The sequence below is a fragment of the Oryx dammah genome, unplaced genomic scaffold (genome assembly GCF_014754425.2).
Source record: "Oryx dammah isolate SB20612 unplaced genomic scaffold, SCBI_Odam_1.1 HiC_scaffold_8, whole genome shotgun sequence".
NCBI classification, from domain to species: domain Eukaryota; kingdom Metazoa; phylum Chordata; class Mammalia; order Artiodactyla; family Bovidae; genus Oryx; species Oryx dammah.
Genome location: NW_024070192.1, coordinates 24,945,180 through 24,971,825, shown reverse-complemented (window position 1 = coordinate 24,971,825; position 26,646 = coordinate 24,945,180). Strand labels below are relative to the sequence as shown.

The window sequence follows — 26,646 nt, the reverse complement described above, 5'->3', positions numbered from 1 at the left end:
TCTCTCAGAAAGCCCCACTTAAGTGAGGGAGCTGGGCTCCACTCTTGGAGGAGTGTCCAATTTGGGGAACCAAGACTGAATTCATAAAGCAAGGAACAGGCAAAAGAGCAGGGTGCAGCCTGTCTTCACAGAGTGGTACAGGGAATCATGGAGAGGGCTCAAGCAGGGAGGAGATGGGAGATATTCCTGCTTAAGGCAGGCAAAGGGACTCAGTCCCCGGGAGCCTAAAAACCGGGTTACCTTTCAATCTTCAGCACACCCCGCACCCCACCCTGCAGGGCAATCATCAAGAGGTCACCAGTTTTATTCCAAGTTGGCAGTTGCAGCTGGAGACCCTGTCTTGCATGGTCCAAGGGTCTCCTGTGGATAAGATCACCAAACACCTTGGCTTCCAGTTCTTTCCTGTCTCTAGCAGGCTTCTGGGTACCTCTCCCAGGACCCCCTCCCATTGCAATGGGGGGAAGGGATAGACAACAGTTAACAGCCCAGAGGTGTGCAAGCCTGGTCCAGTCTTGAGTGAAGCTGCCTTTGGTGTGGGACTCAGGCTCACTCAAGGCAGTGCTTGAATCAGCATCGCAGAGACCAGGCTGTTAGCTGATGGGCTCCACATAGTTCCCAGGGAAGAATCCAGACCCCTCGGAGCAGACACCCTCACACCATCCATCAGAGTAGCGGCGGGTGACGCAGATAACTGTGCCCTCAGAGAAGGAGAGCTCATTGTCCTTCTGGCGGGTGTACGGGTACAGTGTCACCACTGGAGGGAGAGAGGGGAGGGTGCTGTGTGATGTGCCTCCTGCTGCGCCCTGGGATGCTGGGGCCCACACCCTGAACTCTAGAGAGCACCATGGGGACTGGGGCAGGAGATGCCTTCTACCAAGCCCTGGGCTCCTCCCCAGCTGAGCTAATACTCAGTATCAGGCCAGCTGCTTTTCTGTGTGGGTGTGTGTGAGGAATAACAGGGTCACACCTTTGCAAATGGAAGGGAGAATGGCTCTGGGCTAGAAGAGTGGGGGGAAACCTGACCCCACGATCTGTTGCCCTTCAGTCCCAGGACTCAAGTACCTTTCTCCAAGTATGCATCAGGGACCCAGCTGGGCTCTTCGGACCCAAAGCCTGGTGGGGGTGGAGGTGGCAGCTCCAGGTCATCTACATCCAGGGGTGGAGGAGGGGGCAGGTCGAGGGGCATGGGCAGCTCTGGGGCTGGGAGAGAAGCAGAAAGGCTGCATGACACAGGCAACCCCATCCACTCCAAGAAACTTCACTGTTGGAGAGCAGGGCCCCGGGATCTACCCATTCAATGCACTCTGCCTGCAGCCCTTGTTCATCCTTCTCCTCCCACAGTGCCTCTAGCAGGTGGTAGGTGCTCAGTAAACACAGCAATGTGGAACAGTGTAGGGTGGTCAGACTCTGCCACTTGGCTGGGCAAGCCTTGAGCAAGTCACTTAATTTAACTTCACAGGCTCAGTTTCTTCATCTGTTGAATGGGAGTGTGAAGATCCTAAGCGGTCAAATTTAAGCAAGAAAATGGATGAGAAGCTTTGACTTGGTAAAAAGCAGGGGCTCAATTATGTTAGCTTGCTTCCTCTGCTTTCTTCCTGTCCTACCTTGGACAAAGTATTCACTGACATAGGCCCAGTTGGATCCAACTAGGGTGAGGTGGGGTGGGAAGTCTCGAGAGGTGAGAAAACAACCCCAAACGTTGAGACAGGAGGAGGAGGCGGGTCTCCTTACCCGGTGGGGGCAAAGACAGTTTCTCCAACGAAGGGGGTAGCAGGAAGAAGTCAGGGGCAACAGGGGGTGGGGGTGGGGAGGCTGCCTGCCCCTTGGTCATGGAGACCCCACCGACACCTTCGGCGCTGCTGAAGACCAGAGAGAAAGGGGCTTTGCTAGGTTGGGGGACAACTTCTTAACTCAGTACCCAAGTTGACCCCGCCCCTTCAATCACAAGCTCCGCCCTTGCGGCCCGCAGTCTTAATCCACCTTCATGACCACCCCAACCTAAAACCTGTGGGGCTCACCAGGCCGAGGCCAGTGAGGAGGCAGAGGAGGCGGTGGAGAGTCTGCCGTCGGGCACCACGGGGGGCTGCACGGGTTCGGGGATCCGGGGCGCTCTCCTGGGGTGGGGAGATAGGGGTGAAGTGACGTCGAGGGAGAAGGCATCAGGCGAGCAGGGGTTGGGGCGAGAAGAGGCAGCTGTAGGAGGAGGAAGTTTGGCGCCTGGCTTGAAGGGGCGGGTGGTGGGGAGTAGTTTCTGGTTGAGGGGAGGGAGAAGAGGCGGGGCAGGTTACGATTGTGGGGAGACCTCACCCTAGGGTGGCGGAGGCGGGAGTGGCAGGTGTCTTGATGCTCTTACGAGACAAGGTCCCGGTCCGCGACAGCTGCGTGCTCAGATCCTGCGGGGGGAGCAGGGGGCGGGGGCTGACACCCACGGGGGCCTGCAACAGCGCGCCTCCATCCCAGAGAGGAGATGGGGGAGGGACAGACGAGAACTGGGAGAGTGGGGAGGAGGGAGAGAAAGTGCCGCCTTCCGCTTCCCAGCCTGCTCTCCCACCCCACCCCTCTCAGTCTTGCCCTTGGCAGACCGGGCCTTAAATCTGCCATGGGCTCAGGCAGACAGGATCTGAAGGCCACTTCCTCTTGCAGAGCCTCAGCAGCTGAGCTCTACTCTCACCCAAAGACGCTGAGCGCTCAGCTTTGTGGGCCTTAACTCTGAGAAACCCCAACTCCAGCCCACGGCTGAGGAGGTAGAGGTTGAGGGAGAAACCTCCCACCTGTCATTTTCGTGGGCCTGAGGAACTGGCTTTGGGGATTTCAGGGCAGAGAGGAGCAGAATGTACAGAGTGTACAAGTGACAAGCTGTGAACTCATGTGCAAGAGAGCACTTCAGTTGGTGATGGAGTTTCCCCAAGAATAGGTACATGAGGAATGATGTCCTCTGCTATCCTCCCCTAGGGACAAGACAAAAGGGACTTGAACTCAGGCATAAAGAATTTAGGTTGGATAAAAGGAAGAACTTACTGGTAAGAGGGCCTGGCGACTGAAGGAGGGAGTGTGCTTTCTGTTTTGGAGGGAGACGTTGTGTTAAGGAAATCAAGGGGCCGTTTAGATACAGGAGAGCAGCCAATCTAATCTGGAATGTTGAAGTGTGGGGACAAGGAATGGATAAAGTGGGATTAAGGGTGTGTCCTCTCCCACCTCCCAGAAGGAGGTGGGCTGTGAAGAAAATGCCAGTCTTCAGCATGTCCTCATTTGAGTGCCTACATCCCCCGCCCTCCCCACCCAACAGCAACTCTGGGTGACTGTTCAGCACAGTGACCTCAAACCTCCAGACAGAGGAAGTTGCTGTTCTCATGTGGCTGAGGAACCATTCTCATGCACCCTGACATCTTCCCTCTCCACTCTTCCCCTTCACACACACACACCCATCCTGTACCCACAAGTGTGTATGTGTGAGCCCAGGTGGCATTGTCAGCAGGTCATGTGATAAGGGTAAAGGTCAGTTATTAAGAGAAAGGTCGTGATGAATTTTAAAGGAAGAAGATGGGCCCCTTCTCCTATAAGGGGGCCCCATGGGGAGCAGCAGAGCCGCTTAGGGTGATGGCTTCAGGGAATGAGGAAGGAAAGGGGCTGCAGGGTGGGATGAGAACATGATCCTGGAAGAGAACTGAGGCTCTAGAGAGAAGGGAGTCATGAGGCAGAAGAGGGTGGGGGACTTCCCTGGTGGTCCTGAGGAACTGGCTTGGGGGAGGGCTCTGCGCTTCCACTGCATGGGGCATGGACTGGGGAAACAAAATCCCCATGAGGTGTGGCCTTAAAAAAACAGAGGCTGTGCTGTGGAGAAAGAGGAGGGGCCCCTCTCTCTACCTTGATCCCATGGCCAATGTCATCCAGGCAACTGAAGTTGAGGGGTCTCCTGTAGTAGGGCGTGAGGTGAGGCAGGTTCTCAGGGGCGATGATTTTCTGGCCGGGAGGCAGCCGCTGGACAGTAGCTAAGGTGCCGATCTCCCTTCGGGCCACTTTCTCCATATGCATGTTCACCATCTGTGTGACAGAGTTGGAGGTGACAGCGCTCTTTCCCTTAAGACTCTGGGAAGGGGGAGAGGCCATGGGAGGCAGCGAGGTGCGGAGAAAGAGTGAGTTTTTTCCCTAAGGTCACATAGCATTTGGGTAAAGAGCTGCCAGGAGAGGATGGAGCCACTTTGGAGCAACTTCCAGTGGAAGAGAACAAGAGTTATTATTAGCTGAGCAGGAACCAGAGGAAAAGAGAAAACACAGCATCCTTAAGGGGTGCTGGGAAGAGACTGGGCCAGTTTGGGAGCAGAGGGAGGTAACGTGGAGGTGGCTGAGAATCGTGGCTGAACCAGCTCTCCCTCTTGCTGCTAAGTCACGTCAGTCGCATCCGACTCTGTGCGACCCCATAGATGGCAGCCCACCAGGCTTCCGTCCCTGGGATTCTCCAGGCAAGAATGCTGGAATGGGTTGCCTTGGGGGACAATGCAAGCGAATCAACTTCCTCTTGTAATGTTCTTTGGAGAAACCTACATCTCTGAGAGGGTGGGAACTTCAATCTGCTGGGGTGAGAGAAAAAGACACACTCACTCTGAACATGTGAGTGATGCACAGGCCAGGCTGACGTGTAGCTCCGTGCATGTGGTTTATGGGGTAATTCCTCGGCCAAGGATTCAGGAAGGAAGGAGGAGGGTGTATATGCGAGATGGGGTGGGGCGCTGTGCCGTCGTGGCAGCGCTTCCAGGGCTGAGAATGACCTTGCCAAGCAAGCAGTCTTACTTTGGGATATTTATAAAGTCACCGCCTGTGTTTAGATGAAAACAGGGTCCATTTGCCTCTTTTCTGTGCTATGTAGCCACTGTGATGAGGAGAGCCTGCTTTCTATCATGTAGGAAGGAATTCAGAAAGTTCTGCCATCAGGGAGTTCCTGGTCCGAAGGGGCAGCCAGGCCCACCCTTGAGACACAAGGAAGCTCAAAAAGCTTGGCAAGTGCCAGCTTTCTGGGATAGAGGTGGGTGTTTGGATGTAGAGGAAGGCAGGAAAGAACTTTTGCTGCAGATGTCCAGGTGGGGCTGAAGAGTTAGGGCCTGAGGCGAGCAGCCTTTCCCCAGCTCTTACCTGGCCCAGTGTGCTCACGCGGGCTTCCACCTGCCGCAGGGCAGCCGCCTGAAGATCCAGCATACGCAGGGTGTGTCCAGCCAGGTTGCCCACCTGGTAGGCCACACTGGCCAGGGCCTGGGTGGTGAAAGCCATGGTCTCCTCCAGTGCTTTTCGCTTGTCGGTGGCCTGAAATACACACAGCCCTGGCATGTTCCACTGGGTCCTTCTCTGTGGGCTGGGATGGGATAGGGTGTGAAGAAGTTGGGGGCTGAGTTGGGAGAAAGCGATTACCGTCAGATGTTTGAGGAGGTTTCTGTAAGAACGACGCGGTAAGAAGGACTCAAGGGGTATTAGGAAAGTGAATCTGCAGCCCTGGGAACTGGGTCCAAGGGGAGGTAAAGATACCCTTCTCAGATAGTCACACTGAGGATTAGCCCTACTAGCCTCCTGAAGATATTTTGTTTAGGGGGATTTTAAATGGTGAACAGTAGAAAGGAAAGAGGAAGTCAACACTGGCTGGAAAAGATATTATTGGACTTGAAAACCAAACAACCAACCTCAGGCCCTCATCCCAGACCTTCTAACCAGAATCCCCTAGGCATGCAGCCAATGAATCTATACCTTTAAAAGCTCCTTAGGTGACTCCTGAGCTCCTGGCTTAGCTCTGGTCTGCAAGGTGGTGTTTGGGAACCGATAATTTGGTCCATTTTATAGATAAGAAACTGAAGCCCAGAAGGGGTAGAAAAAAGCAACTTCTAACTGTAGCCTATATAGTGAAAGTGTTAGTTGCTCAGTTGTGTCCGACTCTTTGTGACCCCATGGACTGCAGCCCACCAGGCTTCTCTGTCTGTGGAACTTTCCAGGCAAGAATCCTGGAGTGGGTTGCCATTCCCTTCTCCAGGGAATCTTCCTGACCCAGGGATCAAACCCAGGCCTCCCGCATTGCAGGCAGATTCTTTACTGTCTGAGCCACGAGGGAAGTGCAGCCCATATAACCGGAGCCTATATAGGGTCCCACAAGGCTGGCTCCTGTTTTCCTCCTCACCATCATCCCCTTCCTCTCTCCCTCTTACTCATGGTCCTCCAGCCACATTGGCTATTGGGTCTCAGTTCCTGATCAAGCTGAGATTGCTTGTACCTCAGGGCCTTTGCACTTGTTATACTCAGGTCTTCAGAGACACTTGCCCTCATCACTCTAAGATCTCCCCTAGCCCCCCTCTGTATTGACTTTGTATTAGATTTACTGTTTTCTTCATAGCACTTAGTACCATCTGAAATTTTTTACCTATGTACTTTATTATCTATCCCCCCATACACACACACACACATCCACACACACTAGAATGTAAGCCCTAAGAGAGAAGGGAGCTCATCTGTTTTATTCTGTATCCTATCCTGGAATAGTTAGTGCCCAACATACAGATGAAACTTGATGAGTATGCATTTGTGAATTAATCAGTGGGTTGAATGCAAACCCAAACACTTGCTGGCCATCTTCCTACTGCCTGCCAGGCACTGTGCCCGATGCTGGCTAGGGCCACACTTCCAGGCAGTGGTGGTGGGGTGGACAGGGAGTGTCTGAAGACTGAAGAGGGTTTGTTTCTCTAGTCATTTGGTTCCCCAGGCAGCTTCCTCATCTCAGGTTGGGACGCAAGGGTAGGGGCCAATCCAGGGCAAGTCTGGGGAGAGGCCAGCAGACTGATAGTAAGGCTGCACCCTGAGGTCTCCTTGTTAAGGGCCTTCAGTTGCTCCTCAGGGCCCGTAGTAGAGAACAGACCTAGAATCTATCTAAGCAGGGTGCTCAAAGATACCTGGGAGCATCCAGTGCAGCCCCAATGAAACTTGAACCAAAGGGTGGGCCCAGAACCGTCTCCCCTCAGGTGCTTCTCCATGCCTATCTGTTCCAGAGAGGCTAAGAACTGCTTATTTGCATCCAATTTACATCTCATCAACATACATAACTGAGTGCCTTGAAAAGGCAAAGAGATCAACCCAGAAAGAATAACAGGTCTAATTCTAGTTCAAGACTGTCCTTTAGTAGATGAGGAAATGAAGGCCCAGAATGGAGCAGTGACTACTCTGTATTAGCTGGCCTCTCTTGTACTCACCCCCTCCCTGGACTGGCATGTGGAATTCATCACTGGATTTTTCCTGTCAGTCCAAACAGGAAACATGTCTGCTTGGGCCCAGCTCTGGGGGGACAGAGCCTGGATACCTACCGACCCCTGGCTTTGGTCTTAACCCAAAGTCAGGTCTAGAGAAACAAAGGTCTGGGATCCATCTTCATGGCTGACTGTTTATTCATCATGCAAATTACCCTGTCTACAAACTCAATGGACCCTGACAGAGAACTCTGCAGTTGACCCCAGCCTGTCTTCCCCCATTCCCCAAGGGTTTCCTGACACCTGCTTGAGATGGAGGGGGCGGTGTGAGGAAGAGGGGAGATCGTGGGAACCAGGTCTTATTTAAGACCAGTTTTGAGAAGTCATCTAAATCCTTCCTAGGCATTTGTTCCTCAGAAAATCCTTGGAGAAGTCAGGGAAGGTAACTGGTTCTGTAGTCTAGTAGTGTTCTGCGTGAAGGAAGCCGAAATCCAAGGATTCTGACCTGGGTCAGGGCTTCTGATGCTCTGAGGGTTTTTGCAAGGGCTGCTTCACCTCACTAGAATTAACTTTGAATATCTATATTTGTCTTTCATCCATCTGATGAAAGATGCTGGTGATGCCAGCAGCTGCCATTTATCCTGCCCTTCTTAAGGGAGAAACACTGGGCTAAAAGTGCTAATACGTTATTACGTTTAACCCATGTGAACACTGTGATAAAAGGTATAAGAATCACAAGGGAAACTTGCCCCATGTCCAGGAGCTGGAAATTGGACTCAGGTCTTTCTGACCTCAGATTCTGTGTGCACACCATGTGTGCAAATGAGAACCCATCCAGAAGTGCTTTGAGATGTGCACAAGTTATTGAAGGAATGGGAAGGAGGGCCTCCATCCTAGTCCATAGGAGGAGCTTGCCTTCCAGTGCTGGGGAAATGCAGCTAGTTCACAAGCCACATTCCAGCTCAGTTTCAGTACCCACAGTCACTCAATATCTACAGCGGGAGCAGCATTTTCAACTAGAGGTTTGGGGGGGAATGCTCTGGAGTCAAAGTTGCTTGTTCAAATCCGGGTTCTACCATAGCTTGGAGACCCTGGGAAAGTAAGTTAACCTTTCTGAAGCTCAGCCTCCTGGCTGTGAAGTGGGAGTGGTCCTCACTTCACAGACTGGGGTGAGGCCTGAAGGGAGCAATGAAGCCAGTTCAGGTGCAAAGCACTTTAACTGCTGTTACCATTATCTCTCTTTAAGCTGCCATTTTCTCATAAGCATTTTCTCCTTTTATTTTTATTTTTTTTCAACACTCACTTCTACGGAGCTGGGAGGTCCCAGTGCAAATAAACTGTCTTAAAATCATACAGCATGTCAGGGAGGGAAAGGCAGAGAGGAGAGGGTTCAGCTTCAGAAGTCAGGAAGGCTAGGCTGATGCCCAGCTCTGCCATTGCCAAGCGATGTGACCTTGGACAAGTCACCTTGCCTCCCTGAACTGCTGTCTCTTCATCTATGAAACAGGGATAATGATACTGTCTCACAAGGCCGTTATAAAGACCGTCCTCTTCTGTTCATCCAAGCACCTACTCTCCGCCCTGCGACAACCCCACAATCTAGAAAACTGCTCTAAAATGCCACTCTCCTTGCATTTTGCTGGTAGTCTGTTGCCTGCAGTCATATTGTCCATCCCCCTGCCTCTGAGTCAAACTCCATCTCTTTAACCCAACATAGTGGGACATCTCTCAGCTCTCCCTCAGATATCAGGGACAGTTTTCTCTCGTCCATCTCAAGTTCAAGACAATGTTTGGGAAGTTCTTCTGAAGTCTCACCTAGAGCCAGCATGAACATGGAATGATGGCACCAACAGGTGTGTGAGGACAAGTCTTTAGGCCTCTGGATCTGAGCGGGAGGTTCGGAAGGGCTAAGGAGCCTGGGGTGAAGCCTATAGCAGGATGGGGTAGCACTGCCTTCCCTGGGCATCTCTGAGGCTCTTGGAAAGAGGAGTACAGGAGGCTCTGGGAGCATGCATCAGCATGAGAATTTAAGGGCCTGGGATGAAGCCGACCTGGAATGGGAGGATAGCTCAGCCAATGCCCAGGCCCAGCACCTGTCAGGATGGGCTCTGGGCCCCTGGGGGGGCTGGGGTGCCAGGCCTGCACCCGCTCCGCTTACCTGCACGTAGTTGTCCTCGCAGTAGTCTGCGACTCGAAGCAGGGAGCTGTGGTTGCCCCTCAGGGCCTCCCGGCCCGTGGGGATCTCAAACTCCTGCAGTTGCTGTAGCTCCGCCATGGCCCCTGGCCTCTGCCCGGCTCCCCGGGGAGCCTGCCGGTTTTGCACCTCACTCTGCCCTTGATTGGTCGCTCTGCCTTCCCTCCCTCTCACTGCTTTTGGTTTCCTCTGTGTGAGAGACCCAAACCTGCTAGCAAGGGGCAGGCATGCTCATGCGGGGACAAGAGGAAGTTAGTCCCCACTCCCTGGGCCTGTGCCACTCTGTCCTCTGCCCAGAGGAAGGGAGAAAATGGGGGGGCCCTTTGGGGGCCCAGCCCCCCAATCCCTCCTAGCAGAGGAAGCCAAGGTCGGGGCGGCTCTGATTGCTCCCTGGGCCTGGAGAGGAAGCTGTGGCGGGGGCTGGGGTGGGAGACAGGAGGAAGGGGGCTGGCCTGCTCTGGGAGGTGGAGATGGATTTTCCACTCATGGAAGGGGAGGAAAGGGCAGAGGGTGGGGGCTTCCTTGGGAAGCTCGGGATGAGTCACCAAGAGACAGGGGACTGGAGGGTGGAGAGGATATGGAGACGGGTCATGCTGGGGGCCCATAGGGCGGTGGTGCCACAACAATGGAAAACAGCCGGTGCAGCAGCCAGAGGAACCAGGCAGGACACTGAGAAGATACAACCAGAGGTCCCCTGAGAAGTGTTATCAAGTCTCCGAAGGGTTACCTGCAATGAAGATCTGGTGTATGTACATGCTCTGGCCCTGGTGGAGGCAGGACAAGATGAAATTGACCAAGTGGAACGTAAGGAACTCAGACTAGACAACAGGAAGGACTTGGCTTTGAGGAGCGCCAGGTTTAAATTCCAGATTAACAGTCATAGGAAGCAGCAGTGGCCGGAGCACCGAGCCTGCTTCAGGAGGTATGTGCTCCATTTCCTGAATTCACAAGAGACTCAGAGTGGATGAGGTCCGGGGTCCTGTCCTGATCTCAAACTTTTAGAGCTCAGAGCTGCCAGTAGGACTTGATTCCTGGAGTAAGGGAAGTTAGGAGGGACTCTGGGCCTCCTCCCTGCCCCTCCCTGTCATTCTGAAGTCAGGGGAAAAAAAAGAATCCCTCACTGACCACATTGGTCCCTTAATATCTGCTCCTTGAGAGGGTCTCTTGTCACTGGACAGGCGTCAGGCTGAGCAGAAGCTCAGTGACTGTTAAATGACATAGCCCTTGGGTGTTCCTGGGAGGAGACCGAGAGAGGGATCAGGATGTGAGCCCTGTGCTCAGGGACTGCTGAGGGAGACACGTGTGCCGGGCTCAGAGGGAGCCATGGAGACAAAGAAGCACGGACACGGTGTTGGCAGTGGCCATGGCCCCTAGCTGATGGGCATGGCATCATGAGTACATTTTCACGGAACGGGTGATGAAATTTGAGCTCGGAGAAGCTTGTAAGGTGAAATGGTGGGGCTTGAGTGAGGGACACAAAGGCTTCTTGGAAGAGGGAAGGTAGGAGGTGGTGTAGGACTTGCCTCATTGGAAATAGCCTCAGAGCAGGCTCAGATGTAGGGGAGGAGAAGGCTTGAGAGAGAAGACTGGGGAAGGGGAGCAGGCAGGGCTGGAGGGTAAGAACGGGGAAATGAGCTCTAAGCCAGAGGGGTCACTATAGGAGAGGGGCTGATTGTGGGGGGCGGGGCAGGTTGCCTGCAGTGGTGGTAGTGTGGAAGGCTCAAGCTGCTGGATGGGCTTAGAACCTTGAGCCTGTGATCAGCTTAGGCGTCAGAGATTTGGGCTTCCAGACCATCTGCTTTGTCTAAAGACTTTCAGCTGATGAGGAGCTAGGAGGCTCAAACGCCTTCGTCTGGGTCTTGAAGTGCACGCTCTTGCTTGGCAGGTGAGAGGGGCTGAGGTTGCACTGGACTGGGATCTAGTCTTAGAATTATTGAGGTTAGGAGCCAGGCAGGCCTTCCTGATAACCCTGTGGCAGTGATAATGATGATAAACACATTGTGTTTATTACATGCCAGGCAGTGTGTTAAAATATTTTACAGACATTATTTTCTTAATCCTCACAATAATCATATAAGGTAGGTACCATTATTATACCATTTTACAGATGGGGAGACGAAGGTTGAAGGAGGATGAGCACCAGCTTGGAAGCTGCCAAGTCACAATCGGAACAGGAGTCTGGCAGGCTCCAGAGCCTTTCTCTTAATCACTAGGGTAGTCTTTCTTCTGGCAGGATCTGAATTTTCCTGAAAACTGCCTAACGAGCTACCTGTGTTGGTGCAACAATAGCTTTGCTTCCCAAATCTGTCTCACTGAAAGAAACTGCTCTCCTCTCCCTTCTCCATGCTCTTGTCACGCGAGTGTATGTTCCTTGGTTCTTTGTCTCGTCACAACAATGATTTGGAGTGATGGACATTAAAGCCCCCTCGGCATGTCACAGCTCTCGGGTCTTGGATGCTGCTGCTGCTAAGTCGTTTCAGTCGTGTTCGACTCTGTGCGACCCCAGAAACGGCAGCCCACCAGGCTCCGCCGTCCCTGGAATTCTCCAGGCAAGAACACTGGAGTGGGTCACCGTGGTCTTGGATAGACTGTATTATAGCTCTCAGTTCGTGAAAGGACCGTGTTATAGCTCTTAGACAAATCAGTGCTACAGCTCAGAGTTACAGCTCTATTTTATTTAGAAGCTAGCAGGAAAATCTGTCTTCGAGGCATGAGGGCACGTCGATCCAAAGACGTGAAGAGAAGAGCGCCCTAGCGTGCGGGAGAGAGAGCTAGCTTTGGCTCCTCTTTTTATATGTTTTTCTCTCCCTGGGCCTGTCATACGTAAATTGGGGCAGCCAGGAGTGTTGTTTGTTTTACCTGAGGTCTTCACTCCGGTCCTCAGACCTTCCTTTGTTCTATTTTCGTGGGTTTTCCCTTCTTTGTCTTTTAGCCACCGCCATTTTAGGCTCCTTTTCCCTACTCTACCTATCTAACACTCTGATCCCCATTTTCTCCATAGACAGATCTTATCTAAGGGCAAAGACTGTGTGTGCCTGCCCCATCCTCTCCTCCTGAGCCTAGCTCACAGTGGGGTAGGGCCAAGGGCTGCAGTGAATCCGTGGTGAGTGATGAGAATATATGGTGAGCAGGGACGAAGTTAGAAGTTGAGGTATGGAAAGTACAGAGGAGGAGCTGGGGGTGACCAAGGGATTTAAAGTCCTGGCTGTGGATGCTTTCCAGGGCCTGGGCTCTCCAGGACAGGATGGCCCAGGAGCTCAGCGAGAAGGAGCTCTTAAAGATGGAGGTAGAGCAGCTGAAGAAGGAAGTGAAGAACCCAAGAGCTCCGGTGAGCCTCCTCTTTCACTCCCTGCTGCCTCTTCTCTGTCCCTTTCTGGTCCTCATGGAGACAGGATGCAAAGGAAGGGGTGATGAACAGCAGGGTGGTGGGACCTTTCCAGGGCAGTAGAAAGAGTAAGAGGTGCCTCTGGAATGGGCTGGGAGGTGGGAGGAGGCAGGGTTTGATCCCACAAAAGTGCACAAGAGATAACCTCAGAGCCTGGAGGGCTTGGTGTGTCCAATTCGGTCCCTGGACTGGGCCTGGCCGAATATCCCTCACAGCTAAGAGTCAGGCTTTCTGGTTCTGGTCAAGGAACTCATACCCCTCTCAAAGCTGCCTGTGCCTCTCGTCTTTCTCCTCTCCAGCCTCTATCCCCACCCTGCCCAGAAGCCTGTTTTGGGGGACTGAGCAAATCATGAATCCTGAGCAAAAGCAAAGGGCTAGAACCACACTCTGTTTTCTCCCAGATTTCCAAAACAGGAAAGGAAATCAAGGATTATGTGGAGGCTGAAGCAGGAAATGACCCTCTTCTTAAAGGCATCCCTGAGGACAAGAATCCCTTCAAGGAAAAAGGCGGTTGTATGATAAGCTGATGGTGCTGGAGCCCCTCACCTTGAATGCCTGCCCCTCCTCAGCCCTCTCCCCGCCAGAACCAAGTATCCTGGGATGGGCAGGGAAGCACTGGATGTTCACTCTCTCTTAGTCACAGGATGAGTAAAGAGGCCCGGCTGTACTCATTGTGAATCCATTCCCCAGCTCCACTGTGAACTCTTCTCTCCCATTACCTCCATCACCTGCTGGCTCACTGCTGACCCCACCTGGAACTGCTCCCAGGAGAGCCTCCCTGGCTCAGGACGCAATTCCCTGAGAGCCTGGACAGTCCTTGGGAAACAGTTACTCCTCCTTAAAACTCCTATTTCCCCCTCCACTGTCTGCCTGGGAACCAGCATTTCCATCAAGAGCTTCTGGGTTAAGGATTGGAGTTGGGGCGGGGTGGTTCTTTTGCCCCCACCTCATGTCTGGTCCTGTGGAACTCCTCTCAGTCATTTAGATAACCCGAGATTGGCCTGGTGACAAAAAAAGCTTGTAAAGTCATGATGTCATGAATTATTGAATATTACTGAATGTCTGTTCCATGTTGGGCTAGGATAGAAGAACAAGGAAAATTCAAGTGGCTCTTATTGTCATGGAATCTAACAGAGAAGACACGAAACAGAGTTACAATTAAATCAGTAAGTGCTACAGTGGCAAAGAGGGAGTCCAGGCTGCTGTAGGAACACACAGCAGAGGGACATTCAGGGCAATGAACAAGGTCAAAGTGAACTGTTGCAGCTAGTTGGGAGGGGAGGGTGAGGACAAAGCCAGCAGGGGTAAAACATGGGGCTGGAGAGGAAGATGAAGTCCAGTCTAAAGGACTTTGCTGTGAGCTCAGGTAAGAATTTTCTTTTTCATTCTCATTGCAACAGAGAGCTGATGAAGGTATTTAAGCAGCAGAAGGCCAGGCTTTGATTAGCATAAGGGAGGTTGGATCCTGCTTAGAGCTAAAAGACTAATTCCTAGGCCTTGTTAGCAAGAAGATTACTGTCTAAAGAAGCCACAGACAGACATTCATGATACAATGTGTTCAGTGCAATGTCAGAGAAGTCTGTGTGGAGTATGAGGGGGACATAGGAAGACTACAGAATCCAGCTGAGTGGCTGCTTTGCATCCTGGGAGAGAGTGAGATAGATGAGCCCCAGGCTGAACAGTTTCTCCCCTGTGGACAGGAATTCCGTAATACCAGAAACTCCATAAATGCAGGATGATAGAGGAGGCCGGGCCCTGCCCAGATAGGAGATAAAAGACCACATATTCCTTATTCTTGAAATTAAGGAGACCTCCCAGCCTGCACATGCATAGAAAGGCTCCTTGGAGGTCGAAAGAGAAGGGGCATCACCTCATAGTAAGTAATGCAATTACCCATAGGCCTCTTCGCTAAAATCTACCTTGGCTAAAAGATGTCCATACACACACGGGAGGACGCTGAGATATCCCAAATACAGACTCAGAACCCGGCAAAGCAATATCACCGACCAAAGGAAACCCGGAAGAAATGCCTCATAAGTGATTGAAGCTCCCACGGAGGTGTGACTCTCTCTCTGAGCCCACCATGTGTCTATCCACATGTACTGGACTCTTTTTCCCTCCTAATAAACACTAATTGTTTCACTACTTTCCATCTCTATGTGGAAATTCATTTCTACACAGTTGATGGGCCAGGGCCTTGTCACTGGCTGCTGGTTTCTGGTGGTCTAGTGGCCAGGATTTAGCGCTCACTGCCATGCCTGACCTGTCTCTGGCTGGGAGCTGAAACCCTGCTTCAGGCTGCTGTAGGCCAAGGCCACCTGAGATCGAGAGGACAGGAAAGGCCTCAAAAAGGAGGTGATATTTGCAGCTGAGTCCTACAGGATTAAGTTGTAAATGGGTGATATAAATCTGGCTGAAGGGACAGTATTAACAGAAGAAAAGACGAGAAGAACAAAGGTTTGAATGCAAACACTCTTCAGGTCAGGGTTGTTGGAACGTCAAGGGAAAGGCCTAGATATTTAGGATCTGCTGCTAGAGAGGTGGAGTTGCAGGTGATCAGAGGATATTGTTTGTGATACTAAACCACCATATCTGCTGGGAGTGAATTGGTAATGTTTGCATTTAGAAGGGTTTTGACAAGGCTTTTGACAAGATTGAAAAGGCAAAGAGTAGAATCAGAGAGAGAATTAAGGAGATGATTGGGAGAAGTGGGTTAGGGCAGAGGCTGTAAGTCTAGAGGGGAAGGTGGGATGAAGGGTTCTTTGGGAAATGAAGTTTTCAGATCTTGACATCTCATTAAGTGATGGGCGAAGGACAGGAAGTGGTCAAGGATACCACTTCTGGGGTGAGAGAGAAGGATTGAAAGCAAGTATTTGCAAACAAACCTAACATAATACATTCATCTGATTCAGAGCTGCAAACTCCCTCAGCTCCTCCCCAGTGGGCCATAGCCCTGGGGCTGTCCTGCTCCTACTGGTAAGTTCATGGGCCACTGGTCAGAATTCAGGGTCTCCCAGGGACTGTCCACTTCTTTCCCAATTCCACAGTAACCCTGCTTCACCATTCTGCAATCTCAATAATAAATGCAGCCACTCCAATACACTCCCCAAGAGCAGGAAAAGAAGAGAGGCGAGAAAGAGAAAATATTTAAATACATCTTCTAATTTTTTACAATGAAGAAGTGTTAATATTCCAGTAAGAAGGGAAAAACAGATGGGGGCTACAGTCTCATCGGTGTAGATCATCGGCTATAGCCTCCTTCTTGGTTGGAGTTCTTGGTTCAGGGGGCTGACTCCAACCTTCATTCCTCAGGACTCTGAACCCTTATTGAGGATCCAGGTAGAGCAGTGGTTTCTTCTGCTAGCCTGTGTTACCCCAAAAACCCAGTCCACCTCTTGGTCAAGCTAAAAGACATAACTAAGCCAGAGAGCAGGAGAAGGATTTATTACTCACAGCACAGTAAAAGAGAACACCAGGGATCTTTCCCAAAACAGAAATTGGAGAATTTTTAAACTAAGGATACATGCACATTTATGAAGTATCCACAAAAATCCAAGCCTGAGTTAACTGAAGTTACAAGGGTCAGAAAATGTCAACATCATCACCTCTTAGGTTCCAGTTGATCTGGTGGTTTGAGCGCTTCAGGCTAACTTTTACCAGTGAAACAGACCTGGAAATCTTTACAACTGATATATTATCTTTACTATGGTAACTTCTCTAGCCTGATAATAGTCATTTGTTGTTGCATTCTTCTGTTCCCTTAAGATATTTAATTCAGGAGACCTGTCCAAAGGCAAGCATTGTGACCAGGTTTAGATCACAAAATAGCTCAGGCCAAAAACGGCTTCTCTTATGTCAAGACAGCCATCCCTGGTTCTCTTTCTCTGGAGACTCCCTACCTATCTTCTTATACCTTTACTCAGGGCTCAGTGCCCCAGGGGTTCTCTTGATTCCACCTATACCCTTCTGACCCCCTAAGATATGATGACAATCATAGGACCTCAAGGTCAGTGACAGGCCCAACACCCTGACTCCCTTTTCTGTTTTCCTAGAGCCAGAGGCGCCTTCAGTGGCTGAGGGCAATCCCAGCTTTCACTTGGAAGGAATTAGTATTTTGTGCCCTGGTGGCAGCATCCCTTCCTTCATATTAGGAAGTTCAGCAGAGGAGAGTTTGGTGTTCTGAGGGTCGGTCATTGAAGTTCCATCCTCTCCAGTCCCATCCCACAGATTCCTGAGCCTTTTGGCTGAAAGGAAGCCCCTGATAGATGTTCTTACCAGTTCAGGTCAGAGCACACCCAGGAGCCCTCTTCACAGCCCGTCTTTGGAACACGATGACACCAAACTGGGCCTTTACCAGACCAGCCCTTACTCTGTGAGCCCACCAGCGTCCCGATGATGGACACATGATGAGACCAGCAAAACCCTAGGGACCTTTGCTTCACTGAAATGGAGGAAGAGGGCAATGAAAAAGCCAAGCAGGGTGGGTCAGAGGTGTAAGGACTCCAAGCAGAGATGGAATCACTGAAATTCTGATGACCCTGAGGAGTAAAATTATGCCAGGGGGAAAAGGGGCAGGAGGGATGCCCTTGAACTCCTGATTTCCGGGTCAGCTAACATCAAGCTGAGTGATTCCCAAGTTTCAAATTCTCTATCACCTTTCTTCCACACTGCACATTCACCAGGGGCTCCCAGAATGGGATTCTCAGGCATCAGAAGGTGGAGAGCTCCTAGGACTGCCTGCGATCAGACAGCTTCACCTCGTACCGCCCCCACTCCCCCAATGCTCTCTTCTGGATGTCACTCCTGCACCCCTAGGGAGTGGAGTGGGGGTGGGGTCTATCTGCTTGGCATGTTGGGGCCTCAGGCAGAGAGCAATTGCCCAATCTGGACCTCAGGGCCTCTGGGAAAGTTAGTCAAAGCCCCTGCTGCCTCCTACCAGTTCCCCACCTGAACCTAAGACCTGGAGACTAGACCAGCTTTGTGGGTGTATTATTCCACCTGAGCCCGTCACACAGGGCCTCCTGCTTAGGAAGGCCCTTGCTTGGTTTAACACTCTGCTGCCTCCATCTCGAAATTCTTAATTTTTGACTGCAGGTCCTACACTTTCATTCTGTCTTGGACCCACAGATTACATGTCTGGTTCTGTGTGGGGAGACAGAGGCCTCCGCCTAGTGGAGAAGGCAGGACGCTTATCCAGGTGCAAGGTTTAAAGTGGGGTTTAAAATAGCGTTGAAATGCTGGTACTCCTGGCCCTCCTCCACCAGTTCTGAGGGTTAGAAGCCAGAGGCAGGCCGGTAGTGGAGGCGACTCTGCGGTAGTTTCTCAGCGTCCCCTTGGCCCCTCTGAATTTTCTCTATCAGACCACGGAAATGGGTGAAGTGGATGACATCACCTGCAGCATCAGAGCTGAGGAAACAAACCACAGAGGCCAAGAGAGGACAGAAAGGCCTAGAAGAGCTGCAGACTCTGCCCACTCCCCCGAGCTGTGTAATCAGATGTAAATTCTTAAAGAGTCTACCTTCTACCTCCTTCACACATTCCTTTGTTTATCCCTTTGCTCCAACAGCCTCGCACAGAGCTCCCCTCACCCTGTCCCTTCCACCCCCACCCGTTGGCTGCTGTGTTTCTCTGTGGCTGCCTTGCTTACCTCCTGTAAAACCAAGCCAAGACTTGTGGGTTTAGCGCCAAGGCCCGTCGTCCCACACCATAGGGTTGGGGAGGAGGGCCCTGCTTACCCTTGAGGCCTCAGCTCTCCCCACTGCTCCCCGCACCTGCCCCCAGGGCTCCATCAGTGGAGCTTTTCTTAATTTCTCCACCAGCTCATGCTGTGCTTCAGATACTGTCTGTATCCAGCTAATTCAGGTAGAGTCACACTGCTTTCCCATAATCTCTCCTTTATGACTGAATGACTAAGTCATTCACAATTAGGTAGTTCATGGAATCCCCTCCAGCAGTTATGAAACAGCAGGGGAGGGGGCAGGGTACAACCTTTGAAAGAATGACATAGCCCAGGGGCACAACATAAATTAATTAGAACCAAATGGGTCCAAGATGGCAGACAAGTCAACTTGACTAGGTCTTGATCCTCCGTGTACTCTCATTGTAACACAGCAGCAAGCTAAAAGACACATCCAGAGGCAGCATGACAGTTCCAAGGTCGACCATCAAAGACCAAAAAGCAGGCAGTAGCCGGACCCCTGGAGATCCCCACCCCTTCCCCAAGTAACAGGAACAATTCTTCCACTCATTAGCCTATGAAATTACCCAGCTCATAAAAGCTAACCACACCACATTTCAGGGCTACTGCACTCACCCTCTGCGATGGCCCACACTCCGTGGAGTGTGTTTCTCTCTGCATAAAATCCACTTCTTACCTATCACTTTGTCTCTCACTGAATTCTTTCTGCGATGAGATACAAAGAACCTGGACCTCAGTAAGTCCAGACACCAAATGAGTGATTCTAATGAAAAAAATCACAGGTTCAAATCCCAAGCAGGGTTTCGGCTGGATTTGAGTCCTGACCTCCTCCGTTCGAGTGTCAGACTAGGTTTTGGCTGGGTTCAAGTACTGGCACATGGGTTGAAGTCCCAATCGGAGGCAAATGGTTTCAGTGAGGACTTTGTGCTCCCATTGCAGGGGCATGGGTTCCCTCCCTGGTAGGGGAACTAAGATCCCACGTGCCATGCGGCACAACCAAAGAAGACAAGAAAATTAGGTAGTGTAGGATTTGAGAGGTGTAAAAGGCATGCTATGAACAATCCCTCCCTCCTTTTCTCCTAGACTCCTTCCTGGAGAAACCAATGTTACCTACGTATCAGGTGTGCCCTTAGAGATCTTTTATGCATATGCAAGCCAACACATATAAACATTCTCCCCTTTTTTACACAAATGGTAGCACTTATATACTGTTCTCAGCTTTGGTCTGGATTTCTCTGTTTTTAACCTTACCTAGATGGATTTCATTTACCTTTGTGTCCACATGTACCCCTGAGCCTATAATCTTTCATTTACTCTCATTTATTTTATATATTTATTTTTTAAATTTTATTTATTTGGCTGTGCTAGGTCTTAGCTGTGGCATGCAGGATCTTTGATCTTTAGTTGTGGCATGTGGGATCTAGTTCCCTGACCAGGGATCGAACCCAGGCCCCATGCATTGGGACCAGGGAGTCTTAGCCACTGAACCAGCAGCGAAGTCCCTCATTTTATGCTTTTAATCTTCCATTTATTAGTCAGTTTCAGCTCCTTGAGGGCAGGTATCAAGTCTTTCACTTTTTTGTTTTCCAGCACCTAGAACATAGTAGGTGCTCAACGAATGGGTGTGGAATAACTGTGTGGCTCTACTTTATAGGCTTATTATGGGCCAGGCATTGTGTGTTGAATACGCACTATGTCATGTACAAATGAGTAAACAAGATAGTGAATGGACAGCCCTGGGCATCTAACATAAGGAATAGGCCGGCCTAGGCACAGACCTGCCTTCCCTGGAGGTCCTGAAGCTCTGTTGGTCCCTCTGCTGGTCACTCCAGGCAAGGACATCCTGTAGGCAATATGTTCCAGACAATGCTATCCTTAGAGGCCCTTCACAGGAATAAAACCAAGGGGAAGGACTCCTTAGACTGTTGGAGAGGCGGAGAGAGAAGTTCTCCTCTCAGATATTGGGACTGGAAAGGGAAGGAAATGTGGGGCAGGGGGCGGGGTTGTCTCAGCAAAGCTGAGCTAGTAGGGGAAGGAAGAGGGGATGGTGGTGGGTTCAGAACCATTACAGAGTAGTTGTGATATCAACCTAGTAGATTGTGATAAGCTTAAAAAAATAAATAAAAACCATAGAAAATATCAGAGTGTACTTTTACATGAAATAAAGGTAAATATTGTTTCTCAAACTTCTATTTCAGCTTTGTGTGTGTGTGAACTGGTTGGGCAATATAAAACACCTTACTGAGGATCTTGGTAGAAACAAAAAAATGGTGAAAGTCACCAGAGAAATGACGAGATAGGTCCTGGTGAGTAAGTCCTGAGTGGGCGCAAGAATTCACAGCAGAATCAGACCTTAGGGTGGAAGGCAGGGCACCTCTATTTCCATGCAGCGTCTTCCTACACCCCTGAGTTTCCAGGCACCAAAAGCTCAAAATTTCTCAAGCCTGTTCCATTGATGGACAGCTCAGATTGTTAGAAAGTTCTTCCCATTTGCCCCTTAAACTTCCACCCATGAGGGCTCATTCTCTCTGCCTCTGTTACAACCAAGACTAGGAATAACTAGGCAAATAAACTGGCAACCAACAAGTGTCCTCTAAATTTTATTTTCCTTCCCATATGAGCATTTATTCTTTTCTCAAGAGTCTGAGTTTTTATTATTCTGGTTATCTTTCTAGCAGTTATCGTTACTGAATCTATCATGGATGGGACACAGAGAAAAGGACTTTTTGCTTACAATTTTACTAACTCTCACAGCACTGTTAGGTAAAAGGCACCGTTATTATCCTTTTACAGATGAGGCACAGAATATTGTTTCCTGCTTTATTAAGATATAATTGAAATATAACAATGTATAAGTTTTAGGTGTACAACAGTAAGGATTTTATACATTATATACTGCCAGATGATAATCACAATAATTTTAGTTAACACATTTATCAGCTCACATAGTTACAGCTTCAGAGCATTTCAACTTCTTACCCAAATGCAGTCACCCAGTTAGCAGCAGGATGAAATTTATCAGTGCTTTTGTGTGATCCCTAGAATCGAAACCGATCCTCTGAATATGGTTCAGATGGCTCAGAACAGAGACAGTAGCTTTCTCCTGACTCCCTCTCTGTGGACAAACTTTGATCTCAGATTCCTTGTCTATGGCCAGGGAAGAAACATGTCTCTAGGCAGGGACTTTTTGACTTTTTTGTTTATTGTCTTGTTTTTTGATTTATTTTGTTGAAGTATAGTTGATTTACAATGTTAATTTCTGCTGTATAGCAAAGTGATTTAGTTACGCACATATATACGAATACATTCTTTTTCATATTCTTTTTCACTATGGTTTATCACAGGTACATTTTTTAAATGCTTTTGTTGATCTTTGGCTGGGCCTGGTCTTCACTGCTGCCCAGGCTTTTCTCTAGCTGCTGCAAGTGGGAGCTACTCTCTAGTTGCACTGTGTGGGGTTTCTCTTGTTGAGGTGGCCTGTGGTCTCAACAGTTGCTGTTCTGGGGCTCTAGGGTTAAAGGCTCAACAGCTGTGCCACATGGGCTTAGTTGCTCCACGGCATGTGGGATCTTCCCAGACCAGGGATCAAACCCATGTCTCCTGCATTGGCAGGAGGACTCTTTACCACTGAGCCACCAGGGAAGCCCCTACCACAGGATATGAATATAGGTCCCTGTGCTATACAGTAGTGTTGTTTATCACTTTTTGGCTTTCTAAACTGATAAATATACCACAGGTTCAGAACAGTGCATACAACATAATGTGCATTTTAACAAAAATCTGTAAGTGAACAATTTATGTAACTTCCACCCAAGGACAAAAAATACAATACTATTAGTACCCCCTGGAAGACTGCTGGTGGCCCCCTTCCAACCACAGCCCTCTCTCTTCCCCAAAATATTCCATACTCTCACTTACATGTGAATTACTTCTTTGCTTTGCTGGATAATTTTACTATTTAAGTTTCCAGCTCTGGACAATAAAAAAGTTTTTCCTGTTTAGAAATTGTAAACAAATGGAATAATTTGATTTTCCTACCTATCTTCTTTTGTTCAACATATTTTGAAAAAATTATTCATCCATTTTGTTGCATGGAGTTGGCCATTTGTTTTGTTGCTGTGTGATATCCCATTGTGTGGCCTTACTGCAAATTATTCATCCATTCTACTGTAGGTGGACATCTGAGTTCCAATTTTGGCTATTATGTTGACAAAAACACTCTTACACGTCTCTTAGTGCACAGAAGCAAACATTTCTGTGGCTATATGTTGCTGTTGTTCAGTCACTAAGTGGTGTATGACTCTTTGTTACCCCATGGACTGCAGCACGCTAGACTTCCATGTCCTTCACTATCTCCTGGAGTTTGCTCAAACTCATGTCCACTGAGTTGATGATACCATCCAACCATCTCATCCTCTGTTGTCCCGACCCCTTCTCCTCCTGTCCTCAATCTTTCCTGGCATCAGGGTCTTTTCCAATGATTTGGCTCTTCGCATCAGGTGGCCAAACTATTGGAGCTTCAGCTCCAGCATCAGTCCTTCCAATGAACCCCTGAAGGGTTGATTTCCTTTAGGATTGACTGGTTTGATTTCTCTGCTATCCAAGGGACTCTCAAGAGTCTTCTCCGGCACCACGATTTGAAAGCATCAATTCTTCCATGTTCAGCCTCCTTTACAGTCCAACTCTCACATCCATACATGACTACAGGAAAAACCATAGCTTTGACTATACAGACGTTTGGAGGCAAAGTGATGTCTGCATTTTAATATGCTGTCTTGGAGTAAATACACTGTTTAGGGCTTCCCTGGTGGCAGAGATGGTAAAGAATCCACCTGCAATTTGGGAGACCTGGGTTCAATGCCTGGGTTGGGAAGATCCCCTGGAGAAGGGAATGGCTCCCCATTCTAGTATTCTTGCCTGGAGAATTCCATGAACAGAAGACCCTGCAAGGCTGGAGTCCCTGGGGTCACAAAGAGTTGAACACGACTGAGAGACCTTCACTTCTTTCAGGAGTAGAACTGGGCTTCCCAGGTGGCACTAATGATAAAGAACTTGCCTGCCAATGCAGGAGATGTAAAAGATTCAGGTTTGATTCCTGGGTTGGGAAGATCCCCTGGAGTAAAACACGGCAGCATCCTTACCTGAAGAATCCCACAGACTGAGGAGCCCCCTGAGGTGGTTACAGTCCATAGGATCACGATCAGACACGACTGAAGCGACTTAACACACACTCACGGGTAAAACTGCAAGATTATAGGATAGGATACCTTCAACTTCTCACCAACTCACACTCCTCTGGGAATTCACAGTGTTCCATAATCTCAGTAACATTCAGCATGTTCGGTATGCTTAGTCGCTCAGTCAAGTCCGACTTCAGGCAAGAATACTGGAGTGGGTTGCCATAGCCCTCCTCCAGGGCATCTTCCCAACCCAGTGATCGAACTCTGGTCTCCCCCATTGCAGGCAGCGGATTCTTTGCCATCTGAGCCACCAGGGTAACCCAACATTCAGCACTGCCAATCTGGTAAGTGTTTAATAGTATCTCACTGGGCTTTTAATTTGCATTTTCTTGATTATTGATGTGTTGCATCTTCTCATGTGTTTCGCTTATTTTGGATTTCCTTTTTTTTTTTTTTTTTAATGAAGTGCCAGTTCAAGTCTTTTGTGATTTTCCATTAGGTTTCTTTTTTTCTTATTGAATTTTAGGAATTTTTAATATACTCTAGATACAAATTGTCAGTTATGCATTACAAATATATTTTCCTTTTCTATGGCTTAATTTTTCACTTCCTTATTGGGGTCTTTTGATAAGAACATAGAATATCATATTACTATGGTGATACATATCAAGCTTTTAGAATCTTTTGTGTCTTAAGAAGACTTTCTCTACCCTGAGGTCATGAAGATATTCCCCTGCGTTGTATTCCAAAACTTTATCGCTTTTTTTTTTTTACATTAAAGTCTATAATTCATCTAGAATGTATTGCTGTGTTCTTGTAAACTGGGAGGAATTTGATTTCATATTTTTCCATATGGACACTCAATGATCCCAGAATAATTTATTGAAAAAAAGGTCCCTTTCCCACTGCTCTGTTGTACTATATTTATCATAAATCACTGTCCTGAATCTGGGCTCTCTATTCTGTTCTACTCGTATGCTTGTCTTTCTCTGCCCTAGTACCACACTGTCTTAATTCCTACAGCTTAAGAGTTGATAATAAACTTTAATATTTGATAGTGAAGGTCCTCCCACATCTCATGCCTAGGTATTTTTGAAGCTGGGATCGCCCATACACACAAATCCATTCAAATGTTTAAGCAGTGTGTGCGGTGGGTTGGGGAGAAAGAGTGCTCAGGATGAGAGAAGGGAAGAGCAGAGCGAGTATTCTGTTTCCATGGCATTCTCCCAAGGCGCGCGACCACATAATCACAGTGCCAGTCACCCTGTAGGGAGATCACACATGCGTCAACGGGCTCCCTCGTCACTTATTCCCGAGAGACAGACAGCTCTTAAAACCCAGATACCAACCCAGAAGACAACACTCCATTCCCTTCTCTTCGCGGCTATCCCAGAGGTACAACCTTTCCTGCAAATCACGTGCGCGTGCTCGGCACCCAAATACCGACCCTGGGCAAATTCGCCAAAAAAGATTCGCTCAGCCTTGTGGGTGAATCCCACGGTAATCCCTATCGTCTGCTTGGGAGAAACAGCCCATCGATACGACGAGAAAGCGCTAGCAGATAGCCTGACCGGCCGAAACGGACTGAAGAACGGATTCCTTGACTTAGGGATTTTTTTTTTTTTTTTTTTTCGACTGAAAGACACAAACAACCTCGAAGTCTGCTCCCGGTGTGGCGGACAATCCAGACAGACAGATTTCAGTATCACACCGGCTTCCGGGCGGAGCGATCCCCAAACGCCGGTTATTCCCTCACCCTCGGCTCGCTCCGGCCACTTAGTTCCCAGCTACCAGAGCAGAATGTTTGGCACGTTAGCCAATGGGAAGAAGGATTCCAGGCAGCTTGCGCGGGCAGGGGGCGTCTCCCAGACCCGAAGCCTGCTGCTGCTCCCCGCCGGAAGCAGGATGCTGGAGACCCTCCGGGCGCCTCTGGCAGTCCCTGTGAGCTAAAGTCCAGCTCCGAGTCTCACAGACGCACGCTTACTTTTCCGCCGGGGCTCTTGCGCATGCGTGCGGCAACCTTCAGGCCGACCCTGAAATGGAAGACCGAGGGAGCCTAAACCGCGGTCCGACAGGTCACTGGGGAGAAGCCACAGCACGAGATAGGGACTACCGCCGGAGGCCTCCAAAATAGGAATTATAGAACCAAAAGGCTTGGAGAGGTCCCACCGAGATTTGAACTCGGATCGCTGGATTCAAAGTCCAGAGTGCTAACCATTACACCATGGGACCTGCTGGCTGCTTTAGGCGGCTGGGAGTCTTCTCAAGCCACATACCGGGCGCGTGAGGCTGCCTTTAGAAAGCAGCAGTAGATGCCTAGTGTCCGCCGGCGCTGAACTGTGGGCTCTCGGCCCCGAGCCGCAGGAGCGGGCCGAAGCGGAACGGCGAGGGCTTCTGCATCCCCGGCGTCCCATACATTCCCGGTCCCGGGGTGTCATTTCTTGTCGCCTCTCTCTCTCTGCTGTCCCCCAGGGGTCCTCACCGGGTTTGGGGAAGCACGGAGTGCGGCAGGCTGGCGGGATCGGTCTTAGCAATGCTGGACCTGAGAGGGCCGGCTCTGACCTCCAGCTCACGAGCAGGAGGCTCGGCGCTCGCACCCTGGGCTTCTTATTGTTTATTTATTTACACAAATGGTGCTCTGGATAGGTTATCTTGGCGGAGCCGGGAGGGAAGCTGACTGGCACGTGGGGCGAATGCGGTTCAAGACCCTGGTGCCCCGAGCGCGAATCGCTGCCAAGAAGTGCGCCCCTCCTGATTCCTTGGCTTTCCACGAGGCTAGAGCGCCAAGAAATTAGCCCAGAACGTCTCACTTCCATTTCCTCTCCTGCTACTTGGTGGACGGTTCCTTCTAACAAAATTAGAAGCAGATCAGTGAAAGACAGTCGATTTGGGGCTTTCTCATAAGTTTTATTAAGGTGTAAATGGATAATGTCTCTTAAGGTCGATCTGGCGACAGATAATTTTATAGGCCATTTGCT

The 26,646-nt window shown here is 49.8% G+C and overlaps 2 protein-coding genes and 1 non-coding gene across 4 annotated transcripts; 1 reads left to right on the top strand and 2 right to left on the bottom strand.

Annotated features, from left to right (window-relative positions):
• Nucleotides 1-253: 253 nt before the first annotated feature.
• ABI3 (ABI family member 3) lies at nt 254-9,800 on the bottom strand. The gene is made up of 8 exons (XM_040245625.1): nt 9,370-9,800; nt 5,128-5,295; nt 3,865-4,041; nt 2,308-2,393; nt 2,019-2,114; nt 1,732-1,859; nt 1,063-1,200; nt 254-754 (listed from the first exon to the last, which is right to left on the bottom strand). Exons 1-8 carry the CDS (start codon nt 9,484-9,486, stop codon nt 591-593), a joined length of 1,074 nt encoding a protein of 357 aa, XP_040101559.1. The 5' UTR covers nt 9,487-9,800; the 3' UTR covers nt 254-590.
• Nucleotides 9,801-9,931: 131 nt separating this feature from the next.
• On the top strand, nt 9,932-14,936 carry GNGT2 (G protein subunit gamma transducin 2). Of its 2 annotated transcripts, none has more exons than XM_040245638.1 (3): nt 9,932-10,327; nt 12,628-12,733; nt 13,192-14,936. In XM_040245638.1, the coding sequence occupies exons 2-3, from the start codon at nt 12,650-12,652 to the stop codon at nt 13,315-13,317; spliced, it is 210 nt and encodes a 69-aa protein (XP_040101572.1). In that variant the 5' UTR covers nt 9,932-10,327; nt 12,628-12,649; the 3' UTR covers nt 13,318-14,936. The 2 variants fall into 2 exon arrangements, with proteins under 2 accessions (XP_040101572.1, XP_040101573.1); XM_040245639.1 differs by lacking the exon at nt 9,932-10,327 and adding an exon at nt 10,384-10,852.
• A 10,892-nt stretch (nt 14,937-25,828) lies between these two features.
• TRNAQ-UUG lies at nt 25,829-25,900 on the bottom strand. The gene has a single exon. It is a non-coding gene; the product is annotated as a tRNA-Gln (tRNA).
• Nucleotides 25,901-26,646: the final 746 nt, after the last annotated feature.

Bases quoted from the DNA above. Each gene is read 5' to 3' on its own strand.
- ABI3 (XM_040245625.1), bottom strand. From the start codon at position 9,486: ATGGCGGAGCTACAGCAACTGCAGGAGTTTGAGATCCCCACGGGCCGG. The intron at 4,042-5,127 runs GTAAGAGCTGGG...TCTGTCACACAG, and splicing joins GCGTGAGCACACTGGGCCAG to ATGGTGAACATGCATATGGA. The intron at 2,394-3,864 runs GTAGAGAGAGGG...CTCCCCCCGCAG, and splicing joins ACATTGGCCATGGGATCAAG to GATCTGAGCACGCAGCTGTC.
- GNGT2 (XM_040245638.1), top strand. From the start codon at position 12,650: ATGGCCCAGGAGCTCAGCGAGAAGGAGCTCTTAAAGATGGAGGTAGAG. The intron at 12,734-13,191 runs GTGAGCCTCCTC...GTTTTCTCCCAG, and splicing joins TGAAGAACCCAAGAGCTCCG to ATTTCCAAAACAGGAAAGGA.